The sequence below is a fragment of the Typopeltis vanoorti genome, chromosome 23 (assembly GCF_054136105.1).
Source record: "Typopeltis vanoorti isolate ZY-2024b chromosome 23, IOZ_Tvanoo_1.0, whole genome shotgun sequence".
Classification (NCBI taxonomy): Eukaryota; Metazoa; Arthropoda; class Arachnida; order Uropygi; family Thelyphonidae; genus Typopeltis; species Typopeltis vanoorti.
Genome location: NC_143571.1, coordinates 87587153 through 87602683, shown reverse-complemented (window position 1 = coordinate 87602683; position 15531 = coordinate 87587153). Strand labels below are relative to the sequence as shown.

The window sequence follows — 15531 nt, the reverse complement described above, 5'->3', positions numbered from 1 at the left end:
AAGAAAGTCATTTCACCTCACTAAGAAGATATGTGCTTTTAAGACACAATGCTCATGTAGGATATCTTTAATAAAATTCAGATATCCCACAAATTAAAAAGGTATGAATTAGAGTTAAGAAGTTAATAACAGAGTATAATTCATAAAGTTATTAGTCAAACGTTTGTTTCAGTTTCATTTGGATGTATTACAAACACAACATTTTGATATGTCATTATTTTATTTTTGGATTAAGCCTTGTGCTTAGATATGACTTAAATTTATTTTGATTAGATATCAGAGTAAAAGTATAAAATTCTGAAGTGTCGGGGCTGTTCGTATGTATACAAAAGTTGGTTAAAAAATTCATTATGTTGCGAATGACAAGAGAAGTGTAAATTCCTGCTGAATCGACCTTACAAAAATCATTAAATGAACATGGTTTATGGTAACAACCGTGGCCCACTTCAAAATTGAGTTATAAATAATGAATTTTTGATTTTTTTCCTTTTTTATGTTCTTTTAACACCTTATGTGAATAAAGAAATATTACACAAAAACAATTCTCGTGGAAAGGCTTAAACGTTGGTTATGCATTTTTACAAAATAGCTTAAGGAAATTACGATGTATACTAGGATATACATTAAAATAAATTTTAATACACTTCCAATATTTCGGCAATGTCACGTTGCCATTTTCAGGAACTTAAAAACAAGACGCATGCAAGCACAACAAACAGTAAATGAGGACGAAGCAGGAAGCTAGTCTTTCTCCTAAAAGTCCTGATGTCAGGCCCACTTCAAAGCCAGCATAGAAAACCTTACACTCAAACACACTGACTTAATGGTCAGTTTTGATGTCTCCTACTTATTCAAAATGTCCCACTCAAAGAATCCTTAGAGCTAATCCAAGCTAAATTTCCTCCCGATATCACAGCCCTATTTCAGTTCACAATGAACTCAGGCTATTTCGTTTGGCAAGGAAAATTCTACAAACAAATAGAGGGGGCAGCCATAGGTTCTCCACTCTCCCCACCCTTGGCCAACTTTTATATAGAGACTTTTGAAGAGAAAGCCTTAAACTTTGCCCCACAAAAACCAACCATTTGGCTTCGCTATGTTGATGATGTGTTTACTATTTGGCCACATGGCTCTGATGCACTCCTCTCCTTCCTAACACACTTACACAACCAATAAACAACAACCCCAGAATCAAATTCACCCTGGAAGAAGAAAAAAACAACAGCCTCCCTTTCCTAGACACACTAGTCACCTGCCAGCCTGATGGAATCTTGGTTTTCTCAGTTTATAGAAAACCCATCCATACAGGCACATACATTCACCATCAATTCTCCCCCCCCACACACACACAACAATATGGAGTCATTAAGATACTACACAACAGGGCTAAACTTATCTGTTCAAATGACAATGCCCTAACTACAGAACTAAACCACATTCTCAACACTTTCTCAGCCAATGGCTACCCCCCCCCCCAAAAAAAATCCAAAAAATATTGAAACCAATACCCCCCCCACAATAAGGATTACTCTAAATCCATCACCATACTCTATATCCGAGATACCTTGAAAAAAATTACGAAAATCCTAAAAAAACATGACTTAACGTCTTGTTACAGACCATATAAAAAATTGGCATCCCTTATCTGTTCTACTAAAGATTCCCCTCTCCTACTTTGGCCAAACAGGCAGGACAGCTAATATCAGAATTTCAGAACACAAGGACTACATCCAGTTTGACCAATACAGCCACTCTGGTCTGTATTGGTGAAACTGTAATGAAACTTGTTTTTATGTATTTTTACTAAATAGCTTAAGGAAGTTACAACATATACTAGGATATACATTAAAATAAATTTTAATACACTTGCAATATTTCGGCAAAGCCACGATAATACACTGCAGCAAATTCAAATACGAAAGGCTTTTCATGGAATCAGCCTCAGCCCTAAGAAACAATCCAAACCTCAACAAATTTGGTTGCATGAGACTGCCCCAAATTTGGGAAACCTACATCAGAAGACCTTCAGCCCAATCGCCCAAGAATACTAAGAATATTGCCCGCTAGGGGGCACCATCAGGACTTTTAGGAGAAAGAATAGCTTCCTGCTTCGTCCTCATTTACTGTTTGTTGTGTTTGCATGCACGTGTCTTGTTTTTAAGTTCTTGTGCAAATGGCAATGTGACGTTGCCGAAATATTGGAAGTGTATTAAAATTTATTTTAATGTATATCCTAGTATACGTTGTAACTTCCTTAAGCTATTTAGTAAAAATACAGAAAAACAAGTTTCATTTTAACTAAAATCAGCATCACTACTATTATCTGAGACCTCCAAAGAGTTAAGGACTCCTCGAAAGAGGCTATACATTGCCCATACCAGTTGTCATCCTTTCTCTTAAAGTCATCAACTCACTCACTGCTCTATGAACTCTTATCCCTTTCTTTACTGCAAACAAACTTAATTTCCATGGAAGTTCCCATGCTCTCTCCCAAACTTCCATACAATGAAAAATTGCAGACAAATCTTAGAACACCCATTCAAAAGTTTATAGACCTCTTCCAAATCACCTCTGTTTCTTTTATTAAAAAGAGTCTGTAGTCCACACACTCTCAACTATCCTTATAATGTACATTCCATAATCTTGATATAATCTTTGTGACTCCTCTTTGCATCCTTTCCACAGCTTCTTTATCTCCCTCTCAATCCACGAGATCAAATCTGCAGAAAGTAGTATAGGTATAGCCTTATAAAGGCTATACCTATACTACTGTAATGTAAGAAAGTATTACATTTAATACTTTCTTACATTTACATGTCAAGGTTTATTTCTATATCGCAATTACCTTCTGAGTTGTATTTGCAATTTTTGATATGCAACATTAATCTTCAAATTCCTATCCACCATAACTCCAAGATCCCTAGCCTTATCAGTTTCTTGAAGCATAATCATAATAATATAATATGCCATTAGAAATCTAATCACACAACAAAATGCATAATTTATACTTACAAACATTGAACTGACAGTCATCATCATTTGCTCAATTCTCCAGCCTATTTAAATCATTCTGTAAAGTGCTGGGTATCAGTATCATCCCTGATTATGTTTGCATCATCATCAACAAAAACTCGAATCTCCTGTTAGATGCTTACTAATATCATTAATGTATAATTGAACAACAATGATCCAAAGATTGATCCCTAGGAAACATCACTGGTAAACTTAAATCTGGCAGATTCAGACCTACAATACACCACTTTTTGATAACTGTGAATCAATCTTCCACTTATCCAAGCCAGAAGTTTATATTCCAAATCAACATTTTCCAGTTTATGCAACAGCCTTTCATGTGGTATCCTATCAAATGCGGATAATACTTTATGAGATGTGGCTATTAAATAATGAGGCTGGTTGCAAAAATGTGATTTATTATTTATTACAATTGTACAACTTAATTGTTATCCACTTCAAAATACTCCCTTCCTCTATCTATGCACCGTTGTCCACGAATTTTCCATTGTTGGAAGCAGTGCTGCAAGTCATCAGGTGTTATCTGCTTCAGTAGAGCTGCTATTTTCTCCTTTACCTCATCCACTGACTAAAAATGGGTGCCCTTCAATGCGGATTTCAACTTTGGAAAAAGTAAAAGTTGCATGGAGCTAAGTCTGGTGAGTAAGGTGGATGGTTCAACATAGGGATCTTCTTATCAGCCAGATACTGCTTTACAAACAGTGCACTGTGGGCTGGAGCGATGTCCTGATGGTGAATCCAAGCGTTGTTCTTCAACAAATAGGGTCTCTTCTTCCTCAATCATTCTCTCAGCTTGGCCAGAACAAGTCAATAATGTTGGTTAACTGTCTGACCCCTCTCTGGTACTCATTTTCAACCATTACCACACCATTGAGATTAAAAAAAAAAAAAAAAAAAAAAAAAAAAAAAAAAAAAACGATCAGCATTGCCTTCAGTTCGACTTACTCATTCTTGCTTTTTTCATTCTCAGTGACATGGGAGTTTTCCAGTGCATCAATTGTCTCTTTGTTTCTGGATCGTACTTAGCTCCATATGACTTTTATCTTTTTCCAAAGTTGAAATCTGCATTGAAGGGCACCCATTTTCAATCAGTGGATGAGGTAAAGGAGAAAACGGTAGTGCTACTGAAGCAGATGACACCTGATGACTTGCAGCACTGCTTCCAACAATGGAAAATTCGTATGAAACAGTGAATAGATAGAGGAGGGGAGTATGTTGAAGGGGATAACAATTAAGTTGTACAATTGTAATAATAAACCACATTTTTGCAACCAGTCTTGTTATTTAATAGCCACACCTCGTATTATCAAATCATTAACTTATTCCAGCTGTATAATGTAATGATACGAGCAACCATCACCAATGCAAAACTTTAGATTTTATACTGTAGAATCAGCAGTGTACCATAATAGACCATGTTACTTTTTCCCCAATAACGTCCCATTTCTTTTTTGGAGGATATTTACAAGATAATCTGTGAAGTTTACAGTAGATGTCGTATGGTGACCATATCAAGAAGTGAAATTAATTTGAAACACTATCAAACAAGTGAAAAAATAATATTAGGTACTTGAGAGAGAGAGAGATGAAGATTTTACAAAGAAACAAAACAAACAAAAAAAAAAATTGTTAATCCTTTTTAAAATTAAAACCTTGAACCAGAAAACATTAGCATTAACTTACAATACTTGTATGATTTTCGTTAAATTGTCTTCAGAAAATAAATATTACATTATCTCAAAGGTTTCTTTTAAGCTAGAAGGCTTTCTCAAAATCAACAGCCTTTTTATCATTATCATAAATTTCCTGATATACAGGGTGTTCGGGATAAATTTGACATATTTATAATTAATTATATTTTTCCGTAAGTTACATGTATTAACACACACTTCTCTTAATTTAAAAGTTTGGACCCTTCTTCATTCATATACAAGATGTCAGAAAGGATGGATAGCTGGAACCCACCTGAATCATGGAAGAGAATAACTTGTATCATGATGATTCGTGCCCGCCATCAAAATAAGGATATTACGACTGCTGCCCAATGCTCCCTGAATACAGTAAAAACAATCAGGCATGAACTAGAGACTTGCAATGGTGACTACGAGGATGTAGCAAGAAGAAAGATCCCTAGCAGACGATCTGATTGCGTTCGTACAGCAGAATTCCTCGCAAATCTGCAGGAACAGGTGTTGAAGAACCCTGGCATTGGAATTCGGGCTTTGTTCGTGGAGTTGCTAACTGTAGTCAAGCCCTGGATAACAAGGGTAGCCAATGGTAGGCCGTATGTATGGCAGCAGGATTCGGCCCCTTGCCACACCTCTGGGAAAAGTCAAAAATGGTTGTCTGAAAATTTCTACGACTTCACCAGTCCAAATGTTTGGCCTCCAAACTCCCCAGACCTTAACCCCATGGATTATTTTGTATGGGGCGCAGTTGAAAAAGACACCAATCGCACTTCCAGTAATACAAAAGCCCAGTTAATGGATAAAATTAAAACAGTTTTTGCAGCCCTTCCCAGGGAGACTGTAGCATCAGCTTGTTCGAGGTTCCGAAGCAGAATTGAAGCTGTGATCGATGCTAATGGTGGTTATTTTGAGTAAATCTTGTTGATAGTATTGTAATTAACTCTGCCTGTAATGTTTTTTTGTCAATTCATTAAATTTAATAGATACAAAGAAGATTTTCTTTTTCCTTACGAAACTGTCAAATTTATCCCGAACACCCTGTATACGAGGACTGTTCAATAAGTAATAAGACTAATTTTACTGTCGCGAAAACCACTCATCACAATATTAATTTCTGTGGAATAAAGAAATGCTGCTGTCTGTCTTAACAAAAGAGGTTGATAGATGGCACATACGGGCTGATGTGCCAGAGTGTCATGTGACTAAACGCAAGCTTGTTTCGGCGCGCCTACGAGCTGCGACCAGTCATCGAAATGGAAGCGTCCTTGGAACAGCGTTATGCGATTAAATTTTATGTGCGTTTGCAAAAATTGGCATCGGACACTTTTAACATGATATGCGAAGCTTTCCACAATGAAGCAATCGAGGGCAAGTGTTTTTTGCTGGCATAAAACTTTTAAGGAAGGAAGGCAAAATGTGGAAGATCTTGAACGTGAGGGAAGACCTTCAACATCCATCACAGCGACAATGATCAACACAGCAGCGATTATCATCAAGGAAGATCGCAGATTTCTGTGGGAAGTGTTCACTCAATCATGGCTGAACATTTGGGACTGAAACATGTTTGTGCCCGATGGATTCCCAAACTCTTGACACCGGAGCAAATGCAGCATTGAGTGGATGTGTGCACAGAATGGAAAGAAAGACTGGAACAAGAAGGCGACAACTTCTTAAAATGCATCATTACAGCAGATGAAGCTTGGTTGGATCACTATGACCCTACAATGAAACAACAAAGCAGTGAATAGAAGCATCCGTCTTCGCCTATCCCCAAGAAAGCAAAAACTATAAAATTGGCTGGTAAAGTTATGACCATAATGTTTTTTGACTACGAAAGCATTGTTTACCAACAGGCTGTAGAACCGAGGAATACTGTAAATGGCTCATACTATGCAGATGTTTTACAGACAATCGTACAGCACGTCAAAAGGAAGCGTCCATTGCTGAAGAATGGCTTCTTATTGCACCACGACAATGCAAGGCCACATATTGCTGGTGGTGTAGTGGACGTTTTGCAGAAGAACAACATAGATATCCTACCACACCCTCCATACAGTCCTGATCTCGCACCGTGCGATTTCTGGCTGTTTCCTCAGCTCAAGAAACCACTAAGAGGCCACCATTTCAAAAGCAACAAAGCATGTAAAAGCTGAGGAGGCAGTTTTGAATGAACTCTCAAAAAGCGGACTTTCACATGTGTTTAAGAAGTGGATGCAACATTGGCACAAATGCATCGCATCTCACGGTAGTTGCTATGAAAAAGACCATGTAAATGATGACGATTAAAGGTAATCTGTTTTCTGTATAAATATAGTCTTATAACTTATTGAACAGCCTCCGTATATACCCTCATGGGACATACAAGATATTATGACAGTACTACATAATTAAGTTCCCATTATTATTGAACTCCTATCAAAAATTTTCCTCAAAATTAGTCTAATATTTGGAAGTACTTAAATATTGTAAAATCTAATATTTTGAACTTCTAGGGGCCCTTCTGAATGAATCAATCCTCTTACATTTTGGTCTTTCTCTCAATCTTTTTCTTGCCATCTCAGCCTCAAATGTCTGTTTTACTTATCTTTCCTCTCGCATTATGTTTAAGTGACTATACCACCTCAGATTAGCTCTGCTCACACATTCTTTAATGCTAACAATGTTGATTCCTTCCTAATACCTTCATTTTTATTACGGTTCTGCTGTTGATACCATAATTATTCTTAGAACTCTCATATATGTGGTCGAGTGCCTCATTTCTAAACCAACTCTCAGATGCGTAACTTAAAAACAGTTTGAACAATGTCTTGTATACTGCTATTTTAGTGTTTTGGATAAATTCCATATAAATTAATTAAAATGGCTCCCTACCACCTTTCTTATTCTATTGTCTATCTTGATATTTAATTTGCCCTCTTCATTAAAAACTGTGCCTAAACAGCTGAAATATTTTGCTTTTTCCATAGGTTATTCATTGAGAAAATATCAAAATTTTTTCCTTTTTATTGCCAATTTTCATGCGGATTTGATACAGCTAACATATTATATCATATCATATTAGTCGGAGAATTTTGGATACTTGCATTGCATTTGTTTAGGAGTACATCATCATTTGCATAAAGAAAAGAGCTAAGTTTGATATATGCAATTCTAATATCAGGTTTAATGTCACTTTCTTGTATAACGTGATCTACATAGAGGATGAATAAGAGTGGAGACAGATCCTTGTCTCTGAATATTTTTGGTTGAACATCATCTACTCCTGCAGTCTTTCAACATTCCAGGCTTTTGATAGCTTTCACTCCCTCAAGTATCGATATGTGCTTTCATTCCTCTGGAATATTTTGTACTACTTTTCTGTCACTGCTTATTTCAAATTATTCTCATACATGGTGTAATGTACTACAGTTTGACCAATCAACCCAACATAAAATAAAGAAAGAAAAAAATGAAACATATAAATATATAATGCAAAATTTTTTAAAGTAATATAAAATGCAAAATTATTAGTACAATAATAAAGATTAAAAACTATTTCCATATATAAAAGTTAATGTGGAAAAAGCTGTAGGTCTGTCTGAAACTAAGTGCTATGATCACAAATGAGTTAGTGCATAGATTGTGCAGGATGTATGGTGTGGAAGTGTGGAGTGAATTTGATGTTTGATTTATATAAGGTGTATAGTTTGTATTTGAATGGATATGATGCCAGGTGGCTTGAGAAAGTATTGTTCAGTGAGAGTTTGGATGTGAAGAGTTCAGGGGACAGTGGATTCAGGTGAGTGTGGGTCCAGGCAACCTAGAGGTTAGTAAGCTGGAGATTGATCACACGATGCTGGGCATAGCTTCCCAAGTTCTTAATTTGAATGGGCAACACAATGTGTAAGGAGGTCGTGGGATGAAGGGGGTATTGCAGTTTATGTATACTAATGCCAGAAATAGTTGGAATGAGGGTAGGAGTTATTGAGTTCAACTTGGCCAAAAGTTATAGACATTAGTGAGACTTGGTCGACTGGGGATGATATAATCATGGGAATAGAATACAAGGAATATACTATTTTCAGAGATACAACAGTAAAAATTCAAAGGCAACAGAATGGGAGAGTGGTTTTGCTAATGCTAGCAGATGAACAGAAGAAAAAAAAGAGTAAAAGTAAATCAGGAGGAGAGGAATGCAGAAGGCAGTTCACATGAAGCCAATTAGTATGAGACAGAGACCAACAAGATGAAATTTAAGGGAGAATGTAAATGAAAATGACATGCATCTACATTCTCCCTCAATAAGGAGGAGGTGGTCAAATTAACACGATGAGTGCAGATGGAGTAATTATTATGGGGGATTTCAACTAAAAGGAAATGGATTGAGAAGAGAAATGGTCACAGGGAGGGAAGGAAATTACACAGCTGCTGAGAGATAATTACCTGAGGCAGCATGAATGGACATGAAGTTTGAGAGTGCTGACTATGGTCACAGAATCAGAAAACTCAACAGTAACAATTCTAGCCAGACTACTTCTGCTTGGAGAAAGTGATCATGTAGGCTTAACTGGGGGAATGCCAGACATGGAGAATTTTCTGCTAAGGGATATATATATGGAATTATAAAGTAGGTGATTGTGATAAGCTTGAGGAGTCAGATTTCAGCAGTGCCATAGCATAAGATTTGGAGAGGAGAGATGGTGGTGGTGCTTGGGAGGTGGTCAAAGAGTGTTTGAAGAAAGCAGTATCAGAATGTATACCCATAGTAAGGAGGATAAATATGGTAGGTGTTAAATGGGTGAATAGCATCAATAAGCAGGAGTTGCAGAAAAAGTTGTAGAGGGAATATAAAGAAAACAGTGATCAGCATACCCAAGAGCAGTATAAGGCACAAGCAAGAAGGATGACCTGTATGGTAAAAAAGGCCAAATCTAATTAAGAGAGAGAGATAGCTGATGACGTCAAAAGAAATACTAAAGTGTTCTTTCACTACCTGGAAAGTAAAACAAGGAATGACTAAGGATGGATGACTTTAAAAAGTGTGGATGGTAGGATGGTAATAGAAGCAAACCCAATAGTTGAGTTACCGAGTGATTATACGAGGGTGGTCAAAAATGTTCTAGGCCTAACAATGAAAAAACGAATTTATAATTTCAAAATTATTTTTATTTTTCAACATAATCTCCATTAAGACTAATACATTTATTCCAGCAATGCTCAAGCACCATTATCCAGTCCCTGTATTGGTTCTCAGTAAGATCTGCAAAATATCCCTCTACAGCTGCAATCACCTCTTGATTCGAAGAAAAACGCTAACCAGTGAGAAACAGTTTTAGTTTTGGGAAGAGACAGAAGTCAGAGGGAGCTAAATTCCCAAAACACCTTTGTAAACAGGTGCATTGACCTGATGCAAGATGATTTTTTTCTTCTGCAAACCTCACGAATTTTTTCGTCTAGACTGGTTAAAAGATTGGAATAATATTCCCCGGTTACTGTTTTACCCTTTTCAAGATAATTAATAAACAAAATGCCTTTAGCATCCCAAAATACCAATGCCATGTCTTTTCTGCTGATGGAACTGAATTTGTCTTGTTTGGCACTGAACAACTGGCTTCTGTGCACTGCTTTGACTGCTGTTTGGATTCTGGTGTGTAATGGTGAACCCAAGTCTCATCTATAGTAATAAATCGATGCACAAAATTAGTTTTATTCTTGTTAAAAGTTGTGAGTGCTTTTAGACAAATCTTTTAAAAGAAAGGATTGTGAGTACTTTGTTAGTGAATGAGTTTAGAGAGATGACAGGTATTGTGTGAATAATGGATCTCCTGCAAATGAACCAGCTGACTCCATGGAGATACCTGTATAATAATAATAATAATTATTATTATACAATATGTTCACATAATGTATTATAAATATTATATATATAAAAAAATTATTATTCTAAGTATGTATGTAATTATCTGAGAAATAATAAAATGTTAAAAAAAAAGTATATAATAATAATAATAATTATTATTATTCAGAGAGACCTCCAGGGAGTCAAAGACTCATCGAGGGAGGCCACATACTACACACCAGCTATCATACTTATTCTTGAATTCATTCACGCTGCTTGCACTCACAACATCCAATGGCAATCGATTCCAATCATGCACCACCCTATGAGAAAAAAATCTAGTCCTTACCCCCTTCTTAGCGGCCTTCATTCTCAGCTTCCAGGGATGCCCTCTTGTCCTTTCCCCACTCTCCATAAATTGAAAATTTTCATCAATTGAAATCCTGTATGACCCTTTCAGAAGTTTATAAGTCTCAATCATATCTCCACTCTTTCTCCTGTCTGCAGTCTACAAATTCTCAATCTGTCTTCATATTCAGTATGCCACAATCCTGATATAATTTTTAACACTCTCCTTTGTACTCTCTCTAATATATCAGAATCACAATGGAAACCAGACCTGCACACAATAGTCCAAGTGAGGTCTTATCAAGGCCTTGTAAAGAAGCAAAATAACATCCTTATCTTTACATGTGAACGTTTCTTTCAGCACTGCAATTATCTTTTGAGCTGTATTTGCAATTTTTTACCCTGAACTTCAACTTCCTATCTATTAACACCCCAAGATTCCCTAGCCTCACCAGTTTCTTCTAGCCTAATCCCAACAATATAATACAACATTGGATATCTAATCATGCAGAAGTGAATGCCTTCACATTTATTGACATTGAAATGACATCCATTGTCCCATGCTCACAATTCTAGCCTATTCAAATCACTCTGCAAGTACTACATATCAGTAGCATTCCTGATAACCCTATCTATCTTTGCATCATCAGAAAATAGCCGTATGTCGCTTTTCAATATCATTAATGTACAGATTGAATAACAGTGAACCAAGCACTGATCCTTGTGGTATACCACTAGTTACCTTAAATCTTACAGACTCACATCCCCCATATATCACTTTTTGATATCTGTCAGTCAGCCATCCTCTTATACATGCTAATATTCTCATTTTCTCCAATTTATGCAGCAGTCTGCCATGATGTATTCTGTCAAAAGCCTTAGCAAAACCCAAAAGTATCATGGTGTATCCATTCCCCTTGTTTAGTTCAATGGTAATATTGTTATAGATTGTGGGCAAGTTGCTAAAACATGACCTTCCCTTAGTAAACCTATTGTTCAATGCAAAGTAGAAATTCACTGTCAACACATTTCTGAATGTGAGCCATAACCAATTTTTCCAAAATCTTCACCACCACTCCTGAGATACTAATTGGTCGATAGTTGGATACATCAGTCTTTGCAACCATACATTCCTTTCATTCTTGCGGAATCTTCCCTGTTCTGAGACTCATATTAAACAGCATGGTCAAAGGAATGGCAAGTTCAGCTGAATACTCTTTTAGCACACGTGCTGATATCCCATCAGTCCCTATTGCTGAATTCTTATTCAATTTGTGCAACAGCTCTAATACCTCGTCCTCATATTCCTGTGTTTCTTCATCTTGATAGCTTTTAACAAAATGGGCACTCATTAACTGAACAACCTCTTTTGCATCTGTAATCCTCATGCTATCAAAGTTTTCTTTCAGTTATTCTTTCATATTCATTCTTTCTTTTACTTGCAGCATATCGATAGAATTGTTGTGGGTTGTCTTTAGCACGCAGAGCCAGTTTTTTTCATACTCAGACTTTGTTTTCCATACAACAGTTGTGACTATTCTAGCCTGCTGCTTATAACATTCATAACAGACTTCATCCTTATGCACATGGTATTCCTTCCACATCATCGGTTTCTTACTAATCTCTTGCTTAATAAGATTACTCATCCATTTGACTCCTACCCTATTTATTTTTCGAACTCGCAGGACACATTCTGATATCGCATCATTTAAGTATTGCTTAAATGCTTCCCAATTTCCATGCAATCTCGATATTCTTCTAATCCAGCAACCGATTCCATTCCACTGACTCAGTAAACTCCTCAGTTGGTCATAATTTCCTGCTTCGTAGATCAGCATGTAACCTTTTCTGAATACAACATTCATAAACTTAGTCACTTCCCAAGTGAGTACCACATGATCGCTGTCACCAACTGGAGGCAGAATAGTTATGTCTTTAACTGAACACCCTCTGACACTATAATCAAATCTAACACTCTTTGTCCTCGAGTTCCTTCTGTCACATGCTGCTTGAGGAAGTTGTCCTGCAACAGCTCAATAAATACATTTTCATTCTTCTCATGAGATTCTACTGCTACCCAATCAATATTTGGATAATTAAAGTCTCCCATTATGATTACTCTTTTCGCACTAATCTTTTCTATTTGGTGATGCATTTCTTCATCACTAGCAAATGATCCACCAGGTCTCTAACAACTCCCCACTGTGTAATTAGTCTTGTTAGATTCCACCTCACACCAGATGGCTTCAAACTCACTGCCACATGAAATATTGTTAGCAGTATTACTACAATCATAGGTCTCAGCTCTAACTGGATTGAAGTCATTCGATATCATTAGCAGCATGCCCATCCTCTCCTATCGTCTCTATCTTTCCTAAAAATAATGTACCCTCAACACTCGATACCAGTTAATAGGTCTGATTCTGATAGCCATGTTTCACTAATACCTATAATCTGAGGTTACAACATACTGACTAAGGCAACAAACTCTATCTCTTTGTTTCTGATACTCCTAGCATTCGTGTACAGACATAATAATCTACCTGTTGGTTCTTTTGTATTATCTTGTCTGCAGTCTGCCTGACACAGTTGGACAACTTGCAGATCTCTATTCATCTCTAATGCCTTACACATGTAGACATCTTTGCACACATATGATGGGTCTGAACCGGAGAAACACAAACCTGAAATCGTTCTCTCCTTGTCAATATTTCCATGACAAAGCCCATTCCCGTCATTAACACAGTTATATAACATTGTCACTCTTATACTCACATTCACATAATTCCTCCCTTTATAATTTAGTTTCCTGAATCTGTGTTAGGTCTCATACTAGTTATTAGTTTTTCTAGACTCCTGATACCAAACACATTCAGGTGTAGGCCATCCCTCTTATACAAATCTAATTTTTCCTCAATCTCACTCCACTCATCCATAAACTTGCATCCATTCCTTCTACATAGCCTACACATCGAATCATTTGCCATCACAGTCCTTGTTCTTAATTCATTTTTATCGCAGCGAGATAAAATACTAATAATATTAATAATATCTAAAATGATATTATTAGTAATTAATTATTAATTACCAATAATATCATTTATTAATTATGATTATTAGTAAGAAATCAGTTATCAATGAATTCTATAAAGAAGCAAAAACATTACTTACTTTCCTTTCATATTCCTGATCATTTTTATAATCATTAAAACATACATGCAATTGAAGGCTTTTCAGGTTCTCATTTACATCCAACAAAGATCTTGCAAAATTGTCATCCAACATACTTTTAAATAATGCATGTAACAACTTAATTCGGTCTTCTTTTTCAGATTTTAAAATTATTTCATCCAGTTTTCTATCACCATCTGTTTCAAACATCTTAGGAAAAACATGTGGAGTATTTTCAGAACTATAGTTACCTAGGGCAGTTAGATTATCATCGGTCGAAACAGGCATTCTTAACTGACTCACAAAATTCTCAAGCGCTTCAGAGTTTTCTAGTTCACCAGGTCTATCTTTAAAATTTTTAGTACACTTATCAAAACGTGAAAGAATATTAGCATAAGATTTAACTGAATTATTATCTTCAGTGACTTTTCCTTGTGTATGGGCTTTCTTCTTTGGTGAAAATTCTGCAGCTTCTGGATTTAGAAATGTATGCACATCTATCGAATCTTTCAGATATGGAATAGGAGGAAAATTTTCAGCATACGGGGGTCCAATATTTTCAAGTGTGTCATAATTATCATCAGTTTTGATTGAACCAGAACACATGGAGTATGCTTTCACAACATCACGAGAAGAACATATATACTCACCAACCTCAGCAAACCTGATACTTTGCAATAAAAATGGTATAAGACCACCATTATTACTTATTAGTTCTTGTGTTTCTGTTGGAAAATTAGCTACTTCTTCAAGTAGAAGAGGATCAGCTTTATCCACTGGACCATTAAACATTAACCATTCTTCCATAAATCTGGTGAAAGAAAATTCATAAAGCATTACTTGGCACTCATAGTTTTGATAAAAGAAATGAATTTTTAATCATATATAAAATTTAAAGTAATAGATAATTAAAATCATATGTGAAAAATCAATTTCATAAAAATGACACTTCCATGACAACCAAGGAAATGGAAAGAAAACATCAAGAGCATATCAGGATTGAACTATTACAGAAATGAAATTAACTTGGCTACAGACAGAATGGACTTGAAAGCTGCTGTTCATGGTTGCCTCAACCAGCTTTAGGATGACTGAGAATGATCATTAATAGTGTTAGATCTGAAATAGGCGACTTCAATTTTACATGACGTCACCATTGCAAATCTAACAATCAACAAAAAAAATACATATGCATACTTATCTTTTAGCGCAAGTATAACTATGCTTTTTTTTGTAACAACATCTTGTATGATAAACTGTGAATTATGTGAATTTAAATTAATGTATTTATATGTCTAGCATGAATGTAAGTCAGTAAAAAGGGGCAGATATGATAGAAATCATTAGTGAAATATTATAAATGAAAGAATGCTTATTATTCAGCAACGTAGGGCAAAGATCGCCCTAATACTATAAGAGCAGCGTAAGCACCCGCGGGCATCACATCTGAGAAGACATCATGACGCATCCGTT

At 36.1% G+C, this 15531-nt stretch overlaps 1 protein-coding gene across 2 annotated transcripts in view; it reads right to left on the bottom strand.

The window, feature by feature from the left end:
* The window catches only part of LOC150094045 (uncharacterized), a 1005660-nt gene that overhangs the window by 253317 nt on the left and 736812 nt on the right, over positions 1–15531 (bottom strand). For both annotated transcript variants that reach the window (XM_090412663.1, XM_090412664.1), the window contains exon 27: positions 14059–14869. In XM_090412663.1, coding sequence (XP_090268789.1) covers positions 14059–14869 — 811 coding nt within the window. The remainder of the gene's footprint in view (positions 1–14058; positions 14870–15531) is intronic.